The sequence below is a fragment of the Seriola lalandi genome, unplaced genomic scaffold, assembly GCF_002814215.2.
Source record: "Seriola lalandi dorsalis isolate HSWRI2012SDOR001 ecotype SW California unplaced genomic scaffold, Sedor1 jcf7180002054470, whole genome shotgun sequence".
NCBI lineage: Eukaryota > Metazoa > Chordata > Actinopteri > Carangiformes > Carangidae > Seriola > Seriola lalandi.
This window is the reverse complement of record NW_019525023.1, coordinates 1169654-1190331: the sequence shown is the minus strand read 5'-3', so window position 1 is coordinate 1190331 and position 20678 is coordinate 1169654. Positions and strand designations below refer to the sequence as shown.

At 40.7% G+C, this 20678-nt stretch overlaps 1 protein-coding gene across 7 annotated transcripts in view; it reads right to left on the bottom strand.

The window, feature by feature from the left end:
- LOC111659004 (neurexin-1a) overlaps positions 1–20678 on the bottom strand; it is a 249343-nt gene that overhangs the window by 112874 nt on the left and 115791 nt on the right. For 6 of the 7 annotated variants that reach the window (XM_023411798.2, XM_087175437.1, XM_087175440.1 and 3 more), the window contains 6 exons: positions 18873–18899; positions 12703–12825; positions 11464–11845; positions 9872–10062; positions 8621–8794; positions 5076–5195 (listed from right to left, as the gene is read on the bottom strand). In XM_023411798.2, coding sequence (XP_023267566.1) covers positions 5076–5195; positions 8621–8794; positions 9872–10062; positions 11464–11845; positions 12703–12825; positions 18873–18899 — 1017 coding nt within the window. The remainder of the gene's footprint in view (positions 1–5075; positions 5196–8620; positions 8795–9871; positions 10063–11463; positions 11846–12702; positions 12826–18872; positions 18900–20678) is intronic. The other variant, XM_087175439.1, reaches the window with a different exon arrangement.

Sequence of the window (20678 nt, the reverse complement as noted above, 5' to 3'; positions counted from 1 at the left end):
TGTGGCAAAGAAGAAAAAGTTATATCAAGCTTCGGATGCACTTACAACACGTGTTATTATCATCAAGTCACTGTTGGGTTTGATCTTTTCATGGTATTTGTTGACTGATCACCACACTTATTCATTATGAGCATACAGTATCCACAATCACTCTTATAATGTACTGGTTAGAAGTTGCATGTGGACACATAAAGGGAAATGTTAAACACTTAATCATTTATTTCTCTCTTTTTTGTGAGTAAATACATGTATAATTTAAAAAAAAAAAAAGAAAAAAAGGAAAATGTTCTCCTTTGCTAGCACCGAATGGTCAGTTGGTTGTACGTGTGAAACGCCTTACAAACAGATCAGTTAAACTCTACACTGGACACGCTGTGATTCTTGTAAACGTGTGTGCACATTTTACGAGAATGGCTACTGGAGTGCACACGCAGAAGCACTTTAAGACTGCTTCTCTCATATCTCGGGGCACAATGGCTGCTCAAAGCTAGGCCAAGCGTTCAATACACACTGAAGCCCAAATATTTTCAGACCCATGGATTTGTTTCGCTGAGCTGCATTAAAGGAGGGCGACATCCGAGGCAAAGAGAACATTACTTCCATGTGACAGCAGGCTGTTTACTCCAGTGCCTCGTATCCCCTTGGCCTCACTACTGGACTGGGTGTCCCCTTGTATTGATCGAAAGCAAACTAAGTGGTCTAATCCTTGCATGCCACCGCAGAGCAATGGGACAAAACTGTCTGGAGTACTTCCTGCTTGCCTGTGTGTGTGTGTGTGTGTGTGTGTCTGTTAAAAAGGACTGTCACGACTGTACTGAAAGTGCCCTATTTTATAAGAAAAGAAAATTCCAGGAATGTGCCTGAAGATTTACAATACAGGCCTACTCAAAGATCAAAGAATTGATCATGTAATTCCTTTATATTCTGGACTTATCTGACTATAAAAATAAAGCCTAAATATGAGGAACACTGGCAAAATTGGTTGCGTTGCTATTTATAGCTAACTGTCAGTGAAATCCACTTCTCTGTGGAGTGATTGTTTTAATTTTTTTAACTTTCTTCAATTTTTTTCCTTTTGAATCTTTTTAAAATATTTATTTGAATTGATGCTTTTGTGGACTGATGCAAACCAGGATCCTTTTACTTTCGTCTGTATGTGCTTAAGAAAGATCAGACCCACGTCTATTACAGATCACATAGTACATATCAAGCCCGGGGCCCTGACAGACTATTCTCAAGGTACAAAGACACAAGAATGAGCATTGACTCAGACACATTAGAAATCAAGTGAGAGGGGCTGGACTTTGCCCCTAGGGCAGAGACAATGGATGCTAGACCCACACAAACTCCATTGTTGATATAATATTGACATGGCACTAATAGCTCTGGCTATAAGACTGGGTGGATGAGCAACCAGGCAAGACAAAAATTGCGTGAAGGCCAGGCTTACCCCTCGCTGAAGCCTTTCCACGACCCACTTTAGCTCAACAGCAAACACCATTCTGTTTGTCTCTGTACATTACTCTCAGATGCTTGACCACTGCAGGCAAACTCCCTCAGGAAGTCTAGACTGGAGTTTAAGTCCCACAAACACAAACACACACCCACACACACACACACCAGGCCAGCTTCTGAATGAAAACTAGAGCACTTTTTCAAACCCCAGTGGATGTTACAGAGAAGGCAAAATGCAATATGGCAATATCACCTCACACACTAAGCTTACTGGTAGTGTTTTGGCTGATCATCAGAATCGCTTCGCACTTGCAGAACAGCACTGATGACTTCACCACACACAGACACACACACACACACACACACTGTCTGTGTCTCCTGTCTGGGTCACCAACAAAAATGCATTTTACATGCCATATTATTCCTACTGGCATCAAAAACAGCGTGTAGTGATGAGAGCAAATGCATGCTTAACACCATTCACAACCATCTTAATTCATTTCACATGCATGATGATCTGAGAGAAATTTGATTCATCTTGGCCAGCATGGCTTGTATATATTTTTTTTTCCCTCTCTCCAGTGGAGATAATTGGTTCTATAAATACAACTTGGAGACACCGTGTCTACAGTCCATTCAAAAAAAAAAAAAATCACAGTTGCATCAGTGGGATGAAGTGTTTTAGAGATGATGAAGAGAAGATGTGAAGATTGTTTTATTCTTTTTTTATTTATATATATATATATATATATATATATATATATCTTTGCCATAATCTCACCAATCATTCTGAAGTGAAAGGGGCAGCGCTGGTCTGAAAAGTTGAAATACTTTTATCATTCCAGACTCAAAGCACTGCTCTGAAACCCAGTACAGAGTCTATGTGAACACATGCCACGCCCATTGTAGACTGCTGAGGATGTCAGTCTGCATCCCCCACAGAACAAACCAGTGTGTGTTTGTAGTGCAGCGATTTAGAGGACATGCCACGCTACTGTGTGCTCACTTTCCCTCTTCTCTTTACGTCATTGCTTCACATGATGTAAAAAGGAGGAAAGAAACGTGAATGTGAAATGTCAGATAACATATTCACTTTCTGTCATTACTTATTAGTTTTAAATTATTTTAAAATATAAGTATTCTTTATTCATTATCTCGATTCTAACATCTTACGAGATATACTATTCAAAGGAGAGGCCCCAGAGCTGCTATCTGCCTTTGATTTGATGGTTTTAATTCACAGATAAGCGTTTCTTCATGTAATAATTGAAAGTGTGCTAACAAATTAAATTAATTTAATTGCAAGTCACTGTCACCTAGTTTTTTTTTTCTTTTTTGTCTTTAGTTGAGACTCAGTGCATGAGAGTTGAATCTTGCCATTATAAACCAATTAAAACCGGCAGATAAAAAGTCAGCATTTTGACTTGAATGATGAGAAGTCATTGTTTTATCAGACATAATATTAGTTCCCTTGTGATTTGTGACTGACAGCTGTACAATTCATCCCAGCTGTAAATGTTTTGGGGCCAGGAGCTGTGAAATTGAGTTTTTCTCCTTGTCTGAAGACAGGATGCCAAGACTATCCACTAGAGAAATATCTGAAAATGCAGCAAGCTTCCCATGAAAGTTTCTTTCCTGGAGACCCATTGCTCTGTTGTAAATTGCCTGCATTTCAGCTTATGCAAATATATCTGGTAAAAAGTGATATTTTCCTCAGAGATGCTCATCTCGTTCCCTCTATCCCCATGACAATCCATCAACACAGATAAAACCCAACCATCTCCAGCTTCATTTTTCCTACTCATAGATTTCCTTTGGCAGAGTGAGGCGGCATCACTTTTCTGAGGACTAGTTCAGTTCATGTGTATAGTGAACAAGATTTCTTGGAAAGTATGTTTTTTTTTTGTTTTTTTTTGTGGTTACATATTGCATCCCTTGGGCCAGCACATTGATCCGTCCTATTGTGTTCCTTATTGTTGTGTCAGGTCAGCAGGAACAATGAAACCAGCCACAGTAACCGCACTCAGCAGGTAGAGCACTCAGATTATAATATATGCACACATGTGCTGTGAGCTGCCCGCTCTGCTTCCACTGCTGAAATGAGCTCTGTGGGCCTGCATGCTTAGGATTAATATGCATGACGAAAGGGGGGAAAATAAAAGAAGTTCCAAACTGCATTTTTTTCCCCCTCACGTTAACGCAAAAGGAAGGTTCACGACGAGTTCGCCATCAAAAATATCCCTCAGTACCTCCAGCACGAGCCCCTGCTCCTCAGATGATCCAAACACGGTTTGAGGAATGGAAGGGAGAGTAAAAGGAGCAGAGGAGGGCTGGGATCAGGATGAGCTACACTCAAGCTCACATCTCATGGACAGAAGAATCCTTTTAGTGTTATCATAGGCTGCAGATATGCTCAGGCTACGAGGCTGCACGGGAAACTATTAACACTTTCTCTTGATAACAAAAGACAGGGTCTTATCAGGATGGTAGAAGTGACACAGAATGCATTAACATTTATGGTGCTCTCTCCTCTGCTTTTGTGTCATCTCCAGAGTGCCCACTCTGTTCCCTTCTCCTTAATGCAGTTCAGCACTTTGCCCATTCACCCCTTACTGTGTGAACTGCTGCAGAAGAAAATAATGACCATACAAAATCCCCTCTGCATGTTTGGCATAAGAAAATAGCCCATTTTCTAAAAGTGGAGCAGACATTACCCTAGTTCTCTCAAAATCTAAACACGAGTCAGTAAATAGTCCCTAAAAACAAGATGCCCATTTAACTGCCTTTAAGAGAGATTAATAACACACAACTTTTAAACTGCATCATCACCGAAGCAAGTTTGGATTTTCATTGTGTGTATGTATGTGTGTGTGTGTGTGTGTGTGTGTGTGTGTGTGTGTGTGTGTGTGTGTGTGTGTGTGTGTGTGTGTCACTGTTGAGTCAACAGCATACATCCTGGTAGAATTTAAGAGCATCTTTTGGTAAACGTCTTTTTTTTCTTTCCTTTTTTTTTGTTTTTGTTTGACTTGTTGTTGATGTTTTATTTAGCTGAACACAATGTTTGTTGCTCCCTCTAGTGGCGCAGCTCTCAAACTTTAATGAGCCTTCACTGAACCGTCAGCCAGATGTCACAAATGTGGAAAGCTTCCGCCGTTCAGAATATCAACAGCTCTCGACTCCCTCAGTGAAGGCAACACAGACTTGTATTCAAAGCAGAGCTACTGAGTGTCAAGATCCATTCATGGACCAAGCTGCCAACATATCAGTCAGTGGTAACAGCAGACAGCAGAGTTTGGGCCTTTACTTAGTTTGATGTGAGAGTTAACAAAGCAACCTGTGTCATAATTCTGGCAAAGAACACAAATGCACCACATTGACAGGAATATGAATTCTGTGTGAAAGCATAGGATAAAAAAGGTTCCTGCTGCTGCTGATAACACCCACCTTTAAACATCGGACACCTGGAAAGAATTATGCATGTAATGCTGCTGCCAAGGTGTGTGTAAGGTTTGTCAAACGAGACCCAAAATCCAAGATTCATGTTTACTGTCTATTTTTCTCATATAAAGAAAAAAGAAAAACTATTCAGACGCAGAGGATTAAGAGGTTAGAGTCCTTACCGTCATTACACAGTGGTCCTCCAAATGTCGTCATGCTGCAGTCACAGCTGAAGCCCTCCCACTGCTGAAGGCACACACCCTGGTTGGCACACGAGTCCTCTTGGCATGTAGTGCTGGGGCCTGCATGTGGAGACAAACAGTGGGTCAGTGAGGAGGCTGACTACAACAACGGGCAGATAAGTCTGCAGTTTCACTCTGCAGTGAAATTAAATGTCACGTAGAACATACAGACAATAGGCTTCTGCTAATGGAAGCATACACAGGACAAACATACATATTCTATGCAAACACACTAACTGTGTAGTCATGTTTTATATTCTTTCTGCAAACAAGAAAGCTAGAAATTACAAATCTCCAGGTGGCTTTACTACCTAGGAACATAGAACATACGTTAAAAAAAAAACCCTACAAAAAGTATTTCAATAAATTTACATTAGTGATTTAAATATTTTAGTTAGTGTTTTATATTTAAGAATAACAGAATACAGAATATTACATGGAACAGTAAGTATTAGGTTACAGCCTCCGTTTAGATGTGGCTTTTATACAGTACAGCAGTGTCTATCTAAACTTTGTCTCGATCTGATGCATCTCGATCAATGTTACACCACCAAGTAAAATGCGTCTACTACAGTACACAATACACTCCGTAATCCAGTTCTCCTCCAGACTGTCACACACCTCTGACCACCTGCGGAGATGGTTTGCGTGATCAGATTACAATCAGCCTTCAGTGATCACCCACAGTGCACGTTATAACCAGCCGTGACTGGGCTCACGGGACAACGATCCTCAGTCACTTCTTAAGCTGTAGAGTCCTGAGATATCCGTGTGCTTTTTAAATAGCAACGTAACAGTGCGTCCAGTTAACAGTCAGTGTTTAATCTTGGTGTTTGTATCGGTCAGTCAGTGTTGCTGTCGGTCCGAGCGAAGATGCGGTAAATGCACACCTGTACAGACTGTATTGTCTGTGTGACTGAGTAAGCTGATGTTAGTGGAATGACAAAGATTAGTGTGGATGAGTGTTGTTGTTATAATAATATGTATATGTTGTTTATGAGATATTTTAAGTCTGTATTCATATTGCTTTTGGACTATTTACAATACAATTCTGTCAACTTTTTTCAGTCATTATTGATTATTGTCAACATCAAGACAAAAGTACCGATAGGGAGGACATCTACTTCTTTTTTTGATAGTTTAGCCATTATCACATCAATGGCGGAGAGTGCGTTTGTTTTATTATTTATTTATTTATTCTTGTGAAATTAAAAGGAGTCGCTCAGCTGTTGAATATACACACACATTACAACTGCATCCTTATATATGTCTTTCTTTTCTTTTTCCTAAAAGTGCAGCAACAGTGGGGGTTGCTCAGTCTCAGAGTAGCTATGGTAACTGCTTAATAGTTTAAGCATTTGCTGTAGCCCACTCTCAAGGCTGAAAAATGCAAAAAGCAAAACACTGTACACAGTGTACATTTTGTAAACAAGAAAAAAAAAAAAAAGAAAAAATACAATTAAATTCATGATGACAAATGGTTCTGGAATACATTTGAATATATATCAATTGAAATTGCATGTAACTACATGGTATACTAATGATTACTACTGCTCATGATTATTCATAGTACTCATTGCCAAATTGTTCACATTGCAATAGGGCAAATGTGTCATAAATAGATTGGATCCTATTTTAACTTGACTTGGCTTGTGAATCAAGTTAACAATGAGACAGCAGATGTGTGACAGCATACTTTTTGTATAAAAAATGCATCTGAATTGGCTTTAATTACAGCCAGAGACTGTAACAGGAATATGGCGCTGATAAACACGGGACTTAGAACAACAATGATTCATTTAATGTAAAACAGAAAAATGACTTAAGTTTGAATGAAAACCTTCGTTTTTGAGAGGAAATTCATGCAGGAGAAACGTTTTAACGACTGTCATAAGTCATGCAGAAGTACATGTACGAAAAATGAAAAAAAAAAACAAAAAACATAAGCACAGAAAAAAATGTCCAAGATAAACCACATACAGTATGTTGGTGCAAATCAAAATGTGAGCCCCATAGACTTTGATACAAGATGGTAATGGTACTTGTATTCCTATGGGACTGAAGCCCACTCCATATGGCTGGTGGGTGAGTGGCAAACTAGGCCGTTATCTTGCTCAGGGAGATGTGGAAAGTGTGAAGGTAGAGACTGTGGAGAGGTGGAAGGTGTGGGGGGGGGGGGCAGAGGCATTACAGATGCAAAGAGGGAAGGGATATCAGACTCCGTATCAAAACAGACAAAGCTATCTACCTTGCAAGTCAGCTTTCATCAATGCAACTTTTGTCGGCAAAATAATAGGAAAGGAAAAGGCAAAGTATACCAGCTGTTAGTAAAGCACCAAGACGTCAGAGATGGAGCAACAGAGACACAGGCTGTTGAAGCAGGAGAGACAGAGTGAGGAGTGAAGTGTTTGTTTGTCCTCAGACAGAGCCAGAGGGGAAGAATCGTACTGTATCATGGATGGCCAGGTTAAGTCAAACTGTAACAGCAACTACTCTCTAAAATGGCATCAGCAATATGAAGTAAAAGCATGCAATTGTTACGTCATTAATATGTGAAGGGGTTACGACTGCCCATGATGTTCAGTAAAATTGAAAGCCATAGAAAAAAAGCTGCATATTTTCTCTCATGTATATTCTGAAATGATCTCTGCTTTATTCAAATACTATCAGCAACTATATTCTACCTCCTGACTCCATCAGCGCAATCCAATAAATGTGTTATCGCAGGAGCCATTTTCCATTGAGAGCGACCATTGATTCCAGCGGTACACAGCGAAAAACAACAAGTTCGACAGACCTGCACAGGGTGCTGAATTTGATTAGATTTGTAATGACGGAACATGAAAAGATCAGAAGTTGCGTACTCAATAGAAAAAGAGTGGATGAATTGTGAAATTAAACTAAGTGAGTGACGATGAAAAATAAATCAAATATTGTCTCTGGATGTGGTGCACACATTAGACTGGGCAAATGATATTCATGCATGCAACAAAGGCTTCATACATAATTCAAAAGGATTGCTTCTGGCAAACTCTCAGATCCAGCAAGCATGCATAGAGCAAAACAGAATGGGGATAAAATGGGAAATAACACTGGCAGTACAAATATGGCAGAGAGAATAATCAGATTATGGCCAAGTGAAACAGAAATGATTGCCTGTGGAGGAGTGTCGGTGCTTGATGCATTCTAACAGAATACTAACACACTTTATGGATGTTAAATTATGAGCCACAGGTTGGCAGTGTGGGTGTGCTTCACTGTGTGTATATGTCCTTGTCAGACAACTATGAGTATGGGAGGATTGAGCTGCAACTCCGCTGTGTTGTAATGACACCCTAGGTTAGTTTTGTGATACTGACGGGGAAAACCAAAGTAATTAAGATAATTTAAGGGAAACTTGTCTGATTTTATCAATACAATCAAAATCAACCCCCCCTCCTCCCCTCTCAGTTGAAGTTTCCTCACTGGTCCGGGAGACTACTCACCTTCGCATCCTCTCTCTATCTGTCCAACACAATCCAGAGCATCTGACATCAAGTCTGGGAGCCGCCCGTTCAGATCCACTGATGCCAGACAACCTTGGAAACCCTCCTTGGCATGCACCAGCTTGGGCAGATCCTTGTACATCTCTTTAGCCACCCCACCAATGTAAAGGTTACCTGTAAAGACATGAGAAATATGACAATACTGACCCCTAGTGGAAAGAAAACATGGTACAGGGCTTACCATATCATGCCTTTTAAAGGTGAGGTCGTAAGCACAGCATTTTAGACAGCAATGTAATTGGGCTTGCCCTGTCATTTTCCAGGCTGGTATTGTTTTCACCTTGCGAGTCTGTGTGTGTGTGTTTGTCATCATGGTGAACTAGCAGAGAGAGAGAGAGATCAGGTTTTGGCAGGTGTTTATATGCCTGTGTGTCTGCGGACAGGTTTTGTCACTGCAATAGTGTCACTACTGTGCAAGATACAGGGACGAAACTTTATATGTGCACAGTTGAGATCAAAATGTAGATCGAGTGTGAAGATGGGTTTGGTCCAGCATATGCTATAATGAGTAATAACTACTGAGTACTCATTGGTTGGAACATCTTCATGGTGATGGGCATCACAGCTGGTGTGATCCCCTCTAGTTAATTAATGATGACAGTTGTTTGATGACATTTCTACACACATGAAGGAGTGCAGGAGGTTAATTAATGTCAATCTTGCTTAAAAAACACTTTTCCAATTGGGTCCAGTGACATTTTTTCTGAGCTATGACACAATATCAATATTGCTTTTCATTTCATGTTCAAGCCATAAATTTGTCGCCCGCTTTGTACTGATTCATTGTAGTTTTTTAATGACAATGATTACAACATTCTTCAAGGTAGAGCGCTAATTATGCCAATATCCTTTTATCCAAGGTTGGTCTGCTAATTACAAATGCCCTTTTCTATGAACTCCCCACTCCACACACACACACACACACACACACACACACACACACACACACACACACACACACACACACACACACCATTAGTGTTGGCTGCTGGACAGCAGAGTTCTTAAGTTCTTGTTGAAGGGTACCTTAGAGGTGGTAATAAGTGAGGACCAAGATTTTTCCCTCCAACCCCCCCGGGGGAAATAACCTGCTGCTACAACCGCAAATATGCTTTTTCTCACCTCTGGGCCACTGCTGCCCCAATTTCATGAAATCTAAAAAAGATATCTGAATTCACTTTGCCTACGAACCCTTCAGGTCCAGGTTTTTGGCTCCTGTGGTCGTCTGCGTGGTGACCTTGGTATCAATCTTGACAGTGTGGAGGTTGTTGGTGTCTCTGGAGATTATGACATTGTGCCAGTGGTTGTCGTTCAGGGGTTTGTTGGAGTTGCCTTTGATCAGGTGGGCTCCGTTGCCCAGGTCAGAAACATAGTGCAGGTAACTGCAACCAGACATCGAGCAACGTGAGTGACAATGTGCAGAAATGAAGGAACATGAAAACATTGTGTTATGAAAAAGACTTAAACCATAGCATTGTCTGTTCGCTGTTGCTGTAACCCAAATACAGGCAGATATTTTTTAGATATATACTGTATAATTAGTCACATCCAAATTATTTACAGCTCCCTTAACAAACCTGTGACTAGTGATAGTGTTTAACCGACAACATACATCAGACAGTAACAAGAGCAAAATAAAAAAAATAATAAAAAAAGTAGAAAAGTCTAATGAACCTTTGAAAACTGGAGCAAGAGTGTCTGAGTGCGTTGCTGGTGTTGCTGAGTGTCTGTGCGTTCAAATGTTTACATGAGAGAGTATCAGCAAGTGCAGCCGTCTGAAAAAGAGCTAAATAAAAGGTTTTGGGCTGTGCTCAACAAATTGGTCTTAAATTCTTTGGTCTACAGGCGGTTTATGATTTGCATGCTCATTTTAATTAAAATGTATGCCTTTAATGTTTAGCATGTTGAATAATAATTAACTTCAGGCATTACTTAAAAGAAGGTCATTCTATAGCTGCATTTCAGTAATAAGAAATGCAGCCTTGTGTAGTTGATTCCCTTTTATGTCGGGTATTTGTTGTGCCTTCATGAAGATTTAAAAAGAGCAGTAATAGCCAACAGCTCTTTCAGAGAATATTCTGGCATAGAGGTGATAAGAAAAGAATTTGAATTCCCATAATAATGGCATGAAAAGCTGTCAAGAATTATATTCTGTTTGGAAACTGCCATAAAATATGAAGAGTTGCATTATTAAAACCATAATCCATTTATATGGATATTCTTACATAAATAAACATCTCGCTACACCAGTATAAAACTAATTCAACACAGATGAAAGCTTTTTTTTTGCTTTTCACATTTGCTGGTCTTTACACCTGGTGGCAGGCAGGTCTGCCCTGCAAATAAAGTCCTGCGTGCACGTGTGCGTGCGTGCATGTGTGTGTATGTTTGTGTGTGTGTGTGTGTGTGTGTGTGTGTGTGTGTGTGTGTGTGTGAGAGAGAGAAGAGAAGAGCTCAAGAGTTACTGTAGCCTGAGCAGTGACAGCCACAGCAGCTAAATAAAAACATGAAGCCGCCTACACCAAATCAAACTTCCATGGCAGCATTGTTGTTTGACAAATCATCTCCGAGCAGAGCAGAAGAAACAGACTGCACTGACTGCTGCACCAAATATGGAGTCAAATCTACCAGAAAAAGAACAAAATATCTTAAAATATCTACAAAAAGCTGAGTGTCAGAGCTGGAAGATTTAACAGATGTGAGTGGGATCTGCTGTAGATAAGTGGGAGAACACTCAGTCAAAGTTTCTGCACTCAGACTTCAACAGGGAAGTATTCACTTACCCTTTGACCAGCTCCACCACGATGAAGTCGTTCCCATCCCCGCTGTTGTAAAGGATGAGCCCGTCGGAGGAGGTGGTTTTGAACTGGAAGAAAAGGTGCATGGAGTAGTAGGCCTGCAAGGTGGTGAGGGTCACGTAGCTGGAGCGCGACTTGAAGGTGACGGGGTCGGCGATGATGTTCTTGAAGCCAATCATGGCATTGAGCTCACAGTAGTCAATGTCACCGTTTTTACAGAGGTCTATGTAGGCCATGCCATTGAAGGCGAGGCTCTGGAGGTGGCCGATGAAGTTGGACGGCACCATGGACAAGAAGCGCTTCTCTGTCACAATGCCCGTCTCAATGTTATGGAACTCCAGCTGGGTGTGGTCGCCCGCCATTTGACCTTTGACCGGCAAAGGAGGGAGGAGGGAGAGAGGACGTTATGGGGGGTATACGACAATTAAAGAGGCAACTGATGGGTCGCCTAGAAATCTTCTAAATCGGTGGTTCTCAAAGTGGGGTCTGGGGACCCCCAGTGGTCCTTGAGGGGGTTCTTGGGGGTCCCCAGCTAAAAGGGAAATCATTTATTTTCACTATAATTCCACCCATAAGTAACACAGTGAACATATGACTATTTTGGTCATGGGTTTCCAAACACTTTCTGTAACAAAACATTTTAAAGTAAGAATCTTATCAGACGGGGGTCCATGGTCTAATCTGTGTCAGTTTAGCGGTCCTTCATATGAAAACGTTAGAGAACCACTGTTTACAGTGACACCACGTTGTGGGACATTAAAGAAATCTAACATGAATTCCAGGAAAAAGAAATTACATTCTCCACTGCTGTGTGTCAAAATAGTTTGGTTGTAAAATGAATAGCATCATTAATTCAAGTGGGTGCATTTCACCCATAAGGACAGAATTCAGCACATCACACCTTATTATCTTTAGAAATGTGTCTTACATCATTTTATTAGGACAGGTTTTTAACATTTCCCTATGAATCACGAGGAGCAACATTTGGCCTTGAACTGAAAAGAGACCTTCAATAGTACACTTTCAGAAAAACAAATGAATGAATGAATGAATGCTCTCTCCGCAGCGGAGTACAGCACGGAATAATACACTTGAAGTTGTTTTTTATTCTGTATAAGAGCGTGTGTCTTACCTAATATCTGAGAGCCCAACACATGTTACGGATAATTTAAGTGTAAAGGAGGAAAGTGCTATTCTGTCAGAGGAAGAGAGGAAGAGGAGTACCTTCTACAGGCAGCAGATCATCTACGGTCAGTTTCAAACTCTTGCCCCTCCTGAACACACGCACTGTGTGCCACTCATTATCGTTCAGATTCTGACCCGCAAAAATAGTCTCTGGACCTTTACCTGCAGGACAGTCCAAACAACGGTTAACACACATGCATGCATACAAAACAGACACACACACATAATAGAGAGGCTGAGAGATAGGAGATATAAACAGTATCAGAGAGGGAGGGGGGAGGAGGGGCGATCGGAAGGAGGACAGAGTGAATGAGTTAAGTAGTTTGACAGAGACAGAAAACATTAAGGTAAACATAGTTAATGGGCCATAAAAAAAACACATCATTCTGACTTGCATTTGCTGTCCTGCACCATTAGATAGCGCATCACATTCCTGAGTTCTCACTGAACACCATTCTCGACAAACCAAGAGGAGGGAGGCAGTAATCAGGATGTCACATAATTATCACCGACAGTACTCACACTAACTGTTTTGTGAGGTTTTGATTTAACTAAAGAGAAAAGGGATAATTAGATGTTTTATTATAGCTGGTCTCTTATCTTGTGGTTTTTTTTTTTTTTCCCCCATTCCTCTCATGCCACTTGGTGGCAGCAAATGACTATACCAAAAGGCTACAACAGAGCAAAGCACTTATCTGAGCGTCACTCTCCATCTTGTTTACTTACAGATCCAGCATTTGATTTCGCTCATGTCTAACCCAACACATGAAATGAAACAGTGATACGGGAGGAAATACTTGAATAATGGAAGCAGTGTTCTTGGTGGTGAAAAGAACCCCTTTTAAAGCAAATACAGACAGTCTATTGTTCTTGGAAAATACAGGAAATACAGAATGTGATTTTCATCAGCAGCCTTGAAAATGATTGAGTGTTTTTGGAAAAAGCCAGCAGGTAACAGGTAGCTACGGTAACACTGTGCACAAACTCTATTATTAAATCTGCTGCACTTCATTAAATCCATAAATACCTTCAAATAACCATTCAACTGAAACACATTTCACTAATAAAAAATACTGAACCATCCCCTTCGCACATCCTGAAACCAGCGTGTTAATATTCCATGACGTGTGTCACTGCTGGCAAGTAGTAAAGCAGATGTCACACAGAATCTAAATCAAATGCGATTCCACATAATCGAATTTGGAATCACAGATAAGATAAATCATTGCAACTGCAACAAATCTCTGTGATCTCATGAGCGGAAAGAAAAAGAAGGAGAAAAAAAAAATCTCTCCCAGATACACTTCTGCTTTTAGAAATTCCAACATTGGTCCAATTGGGGCAACGCATTATTTTTTCATGCAGCCTCCGTCTTAGAGCATCTTTGAATTGCTATATGGCTGTGATGTTCCCCTCCTGGGCTCACAGAACCAAACAGACCAATTAAGACACCACTGTGACAATATTAAAATCCCCGGGCTCCAGATACCTTGCCCACTGTGGGGAGCATTTCAGATGGGTGCCAGGTTCGTTCCCCTGAACCCATTTATGGCTATTTATTTCCTGCTTTTCTGCAATCTTCAAAGCACCCAATGCAATGTGTATGCAAATCTGAGGGTGCCAAAGTACTGGGACACACTCAATCTCAGAGGCACAGTTCTGCTTTGTAAGCACTAAATACCGGGGCAGGATTGAAACCAGACGACTGGCGAGGGATTAAGGATGAGAGATATGAAATAATAGGATGGAGTTGGACTTGAAAGCATGCTTGATCTTTGCCTTCCATCATCCTGTCCTTGTTGCTCTCCAAGGAGGAAAGAAAGGGAAGGGGGAAAAGAGGTCAATCGTATTAAGCAGCACATTCCTGCACAACATCCACTACTGTAGGGCCTGGTTTTACGCCTGTTGTGCAGTCTGCGGTCCAAACTGCCAGCTGCTGGCCAGACATTAAGGGCCTTTAGTCCGCTGTCTGCCGCGTGCAGCCCTCTCTAGTGCCCTCGCTGATGGTGATCTATCTGCAGTGATGGATCTACAGTGATCCCTCCCTGCCTCATTGACTTCAGGCCCAAGGGAACAGTGGAGAAGTGTGGCACAGGGCAGCATGAGAAGATGTGATTATCCAGTCAATCAGCTCTGGCTGGCTGGATGACAGGCCAGATACTGGTGGTGCCTGACCCGACCGCTGTGACTCACCCAGGTGGAGGGGAAAAAAAAAAAAAAAAGAGGGACTCACTGACCAAGCAGCAGGCCACAACTGCTGGATTACCATCAACACAGACATCAAAGCCAGCACACATAGAGAGGCAAACTTAGCAGGCTGCCACGCTAGGCGACCTGCTTGTCCAATCAATGCCCTGCTAACTGAAAACACACGGAGAAAATGTTTAAGCAAGCAGAGGTTAAATGGTGTCAAAACAATATATGATGACAATCGCTGCTAATCTGCTGCTCCGTGTCATCTGCATTTAGGTTTATTTGTTCTATAAACAGAGACTGCTCCACACTGAACGTGTTGAAAGGTTGTTGCTCGATTTAACTGCCATCAAATCCCTGAGATCAGGGTTTTTTTTTGTTTAAGCAATGACTGCATAATCGTGTCATGTTAACGGCGGCTGCCGGCTTGACAGGAAAAGTCCCTCAGTGTGCTCTAACTTTGGGTGATGTTCAATGTTTATTCTCAGCTTTCAATGTAAGTTGCTAATGTTGGTTACAAGGACTGCTGAGCCAACATGTTAGCCCCTTTATGAAACTAATTCGCAGCGACCACAAAGAGCATCATCATAATTACTCCTAAATCTAAAGCACTCCACTGTTGTTTCCCTTCACGGGATACTCAGTTTACACTGGCGTCACAGGCAGGCAGACACACACAGACACACAGACACACAGACACACAGACACACAGACACACAGACACACACACACACACAGTCAGCTTTTGATCTCACTGCTATAGCTTATTGGTGGTGGCTTATTTTTGCTGAAGGGAGGGGCAGTCTAAATTGTTTGGGAGAGCAGATCTTCCCTTATAAGATTTGCTATATGAAAAATAGATCACTATTATTTTGAGATTGTAGGGGGAAGGGTGTTGCAGGGTCCAAAGAAAAACATCAATAACTTTGGGGAGTGGCCTGATTTTCTAAAAAGAAAAACACTCACTCAATCACTTTTGTACAGTCCCTTACTACATCATAATTTATGCCGTGGTGAATAGGGATATATTTTTATCTTCGGGTTGACTCATCTACACTGTAATTTCTCCCTAAATGACAGATGGATTCAATCAGTCTGCTCGACACAGAGATTAGCTTTCCTAGCATAAAAGGTGGGCACCATTAAATTCTAATATCTGTATTTTAATAGTTTGATTTCGGATTTGAGGATTTTAGCTGCAGTCAGTGAGCGTGTACTATCAATGTTAGTGAGGATGAAAATCTTCAGAATGTACATGTCTTCATATTTCCATCTAACCACAAAACCACCGAGTTGTGCAATGATGTGGCAAAAATCAATCCGAATTCATACACATCTTTTTGCCAACATATACTGTGCATCACAAGCACTCAATAATAGTGGCAAACACAGCTGATAAGCACAGAGTGTGTACCTCACCCCCCTATGCATCTGCCCTTTAAATCATCCCCTCATCTATCATTCCAACATGCACACAGGTGTAATTTCCATGTAAAAGAATCTCCTCCTGCTCTTTCACACTAAATAAGCCAAAAAAAAAAGAAAGACTGATGCGTGGAAATGATCAATTATGAGAGAAAAAAAAAACTGCCTTGAGTTACTGCTCAAGAAGGTCAGGGAGAGAATAATCACTGCATCCTGGCTCCACTGTAAATTGTGATTATCCTGCAGTTCAAATTAATGAATAATAGAAGACCGGAATGGCAGAGAAAAAAAAAAAAAAAAAAAAAAAAAAAGCCAATCTGTCACAAGATATTTTTAGATCATATTTTTAGTTTGTTGTCACTCAGTGCCTGTTAACAGTGTTTAAGTCGGAGTGGCAGTGTTTTCTTCAGACAGCTCTGGGCAGCCCCAGGGAGCCAAGGTCCCTAATAGACAGTGATGTGTTCTTTGAGTCGCTGCTCTGAAATTCTTCATCCACCGAGCTGACCGGAGCTGCAGCGCCTGACAAGACACATTAATTAACACAGAAAAAAAGAGGACAAAAATAACACAGAGAAAAATAACAACCTAGAAAAAAAAAAAAAATGAATTAAACGCTTCATAAGTGGAAATGCACGCACTGGCTTAGCATAGTTCTTTCCAAGAACTTCAATTAAACATTTTCTTATGACACAATTAGGTCTGAATCTATTAAAAAAAAAGACCTGCTTCTTTTTTCTCTGAATTTTACTTAAACATTAATTTTCCCTGTAGCATGATATTAAATGTTGATGGAATCAAAATAATTCCTCTTTGAATAATAGAGCAGCTTAGTTCTGTGTGGGAACTTCTAGTGTATATTTCTTCCATCTATAAAACATTAGTTAATTCTCTAAATGTGATTAGTATTTCATTACTTTTAAGAGTATTATTTTTATGCAAATAACAGAGGTACACTAAGAAAATGTACACAAACAGAATTCACACCAATATAAATATATGTACATGTCAGCATGACATCAGTTTAACAAACTAGTGCTAGTCTGGTAATTTCATTTTTGCATTATTCCTACAGCACTGTGTGAAATCATCCAGCCACTGCACACACTACACTGCACTGTTTTCTATGCAAGTGACTAAAGCAGCTATTGAACCTACAGTGGCGTTCATATTAAAGATTGTGTATTTTCTTTCCTTGAACCAGCACTTCAATGCAACACTGCATTCTGGCACCGATGCATGAAGCTAAATATCAGAAGAGAAAAATGAATAACGATAGAAATAAAGTAATCCAAAGAGCAAATAACAACCCCCTGGTGTCCATGCATGCACAGATTATGCCTCCACACTATCCTCATAAACCAAGAATGACCTTTTAAAGCACTGAAAGGCGGGAATTAGAGCTTAGAGCTTTTAATTTGCATACACAAACAAGGGATGCAATCCAAGATGCATGAACAATGCTATTTAGCATTTAGAAAGGTGTTAAGAAGGGCTGGCTAGAGGTCATGTCATGTGATTCCACGCGGAGGCGTTTTGTTGTGTAAGTCTCCGCTTCTCATCAGGCGTTGACCTTCAAATACTGTAACGCTTCTCACACAAAGAGATCCAACACTGGTGTTTTCAGAGAACAGTTTGTTCTTATATACAATGTGACACTGGCACTCCATTATAGAGCCTAAACTGACTAATATCTGTTGGTATTTACTGATACTGAGAATGTGTCTGTCACTTCAGAATCGTTAAACAGGAAGAAGGCTTGTGTATTATGACTCCGGTGAAGTAATTATTAATTCATCACTGTTCCTGAATAATAAATGTCAGGGATATTTACCTCCCAAAATATTGCAATGTAACCTCCCTGTTGAAACAGACACACACACACACACACACACACACACACACACACAGACACACACACAGACACACACACACACCGTGAGTCCCACAACAAGATCTATTCTCTCTCCCTCCCTCTTCATCCCTTTCTTTCTGCTCTGTGAGGCAGGTTAATGAGAATAATAAAATCACACTCTGTATTTCCTCTGTACCTTGAATGGCGTCATCAATTTACAACCGGCGTGAAATACTGGAGTAGAAAGGAAACCAGAAAAAAAAAAAAAAAAAAAGCGAGGGGGGAGAGAAGGAAATCATGCATGTCTAAAATACCTGCGCTCCCAAGGCATGTGTCTTATATCAGCCTGAATTCATGAGTGAGAAGGTTTGTTAATTAGAAACAACTGAGTGTGTAGAATCGCTGCCATATTTAGGTTTGTGATTAATTCAAGCCTCCCTCCCTCTCGCTCATTATTCTCCTGGACAGCTGATGCACACAACACCACAAAGCAATTCTTACATACCCACACCTCTATGACAAAATGTAATGTTTATGTCAATGCAAGGTGCAAGCCACATATATAATTTCAAAAGCTTTAGGATGTTTAAATGTCAGGATCACATACTGGCTGCAGAGAAGAAATTGTAAACCTGGCTACGTGACAACCCAGCTTGGGACTAAAACAGAAACGTCCAGAAACAGTAAAGAGTTAGAGAAGAAGATGAAGAAGAAGAAGAAAAGGTGAACAGTAACTTACTGGAGGTACAGTTAATCCTGATACAATCTAGATGGGGAAGAATAGATGAGAGATAAATTCATCTTTCAACGTTACAGCTGCAGACATCATTAAAGCATACAGTCCACCCCTCTGGGGACACACACACGGACACTGTCCTTCCTCTGATGCTCTCACCCGTGGCCCCGAGCTGCAGCGAGCTGGTAAAAGCACTACAGTGGAGCTGGGCCAGAGGAGCACAGCATGGAGTATAAAAGAATACAAGTTCCAGCCATGTAGAATAGAGAATCATGAGGGCTGAGTTTTCGCTTTATGACATTGTTTCGTTTTGTTTTTGCCAGGTAGCCAAACAAAATGTTTTTTGCAAGCTGGGGGATTTTTCTGTTTTATTTTTAGAATATGATCTTCTATTCAGTGTGAGAGCATCAGATTTTAGTCAGGGTCAGACAGGGCCAGGTGGGAGGTGGGTATTTCGATTCTCTCCACCCCCGATTCTCTTTCTCTCTCTCTCTCTCTCTCTATCCGACTATCTCTTCATCTTTCCGACTTCTACATCTTTCCACGCTACTTTCCCACGTTTGTGCATTGTCTCATGCACTACATCATATTATGACTTTAATAAGGTTAATGATATGCAAAAAATCCAATTGTACCACTGTTGCTGATGCTTTAAGCAACAGTTGTTTGTGTATTCGTATATGATGGTATGATCAACTTATAAACTTATAAACTATGATGTGTTATTATAGGATTTACCACCCACTACCTATGAGGGAGGTAAAATTTTCTATTTGCATAACTTCACCAGCATTAAAATGCTACTTACATGTTAAAGCATAAGTTAACATTTTAATAATCCAATCATATAGTGTCTATAATAATATAATATTCTACTATATAATACTTTTTTCTGATTTATACTCCGACTTAAAAAAAAACATTGGAAACTACTGCTTGGAAATAGAACATTTCAAATGTTTTGCTAAAAAATATCTCAATATTTCTCCCACCATTTTTTTTTCCTGGTAACAGTTAATGATGGCCTACTCCTCATTAATCTTATATCACTCAGCAGTGCCTTAAAGACTGCCACTATTGCTTTATCTTTTCTTTACCTCTCTGGTTCCTGAGGCTCAGCTCGCGTCGTGCTCTGAGAAAGGTGACCCAGATCAAACTCCCTCCCCTCCTTCCCTGTTTGGCCCTGTCTGTCGTGTGTTGTCAACCACAGCAGAAAAGTGGTCGCAAACAGCCAGAGACCAACACTCGCCCTACCCTTACAGGGAATGCTCTGCTTTTTGAATGAGGGGTGAGGAAGACAGGCTTTCAAGGGCTGATGGCTGGGGACGAACTCACAAAAGAAAAACAAAAAAAAAAAAACTTTAAAATGTGATATAATAATAATATAATTCAAACATGAAACAGAACACAGTGACCTGTTGCTTTCATCAGAAGGCATCTTTCGTTTGTAGTTCCCATGATCTGACTCACGAGCCCTGTCAGTGTGTGGCGCTGTTGTCTTCCACTGTGGTGCAGGGGGACACACACACACACACACACACACACACACATTTCCTTGTGGTTGACAGCAGACACAGACTGTCTACTTTGCATGCACGGCTAAACGGCTCCGCTTAGGGAGCCCATTTCTGTTTAGCCAGTGGAAAGGAGAAATAGATGGCTATCATTTGTGCGGCATTGCTCTGTTTGAGAGATATCAAACTTTTCACAGGCATCATTGGATTCTTTCCCGAGCAAATAAGCACACACATACACACACTCACGCAGACTCTTTCATTTTGCCCTCAATTTTTTTTTTTTTTTTTTTTT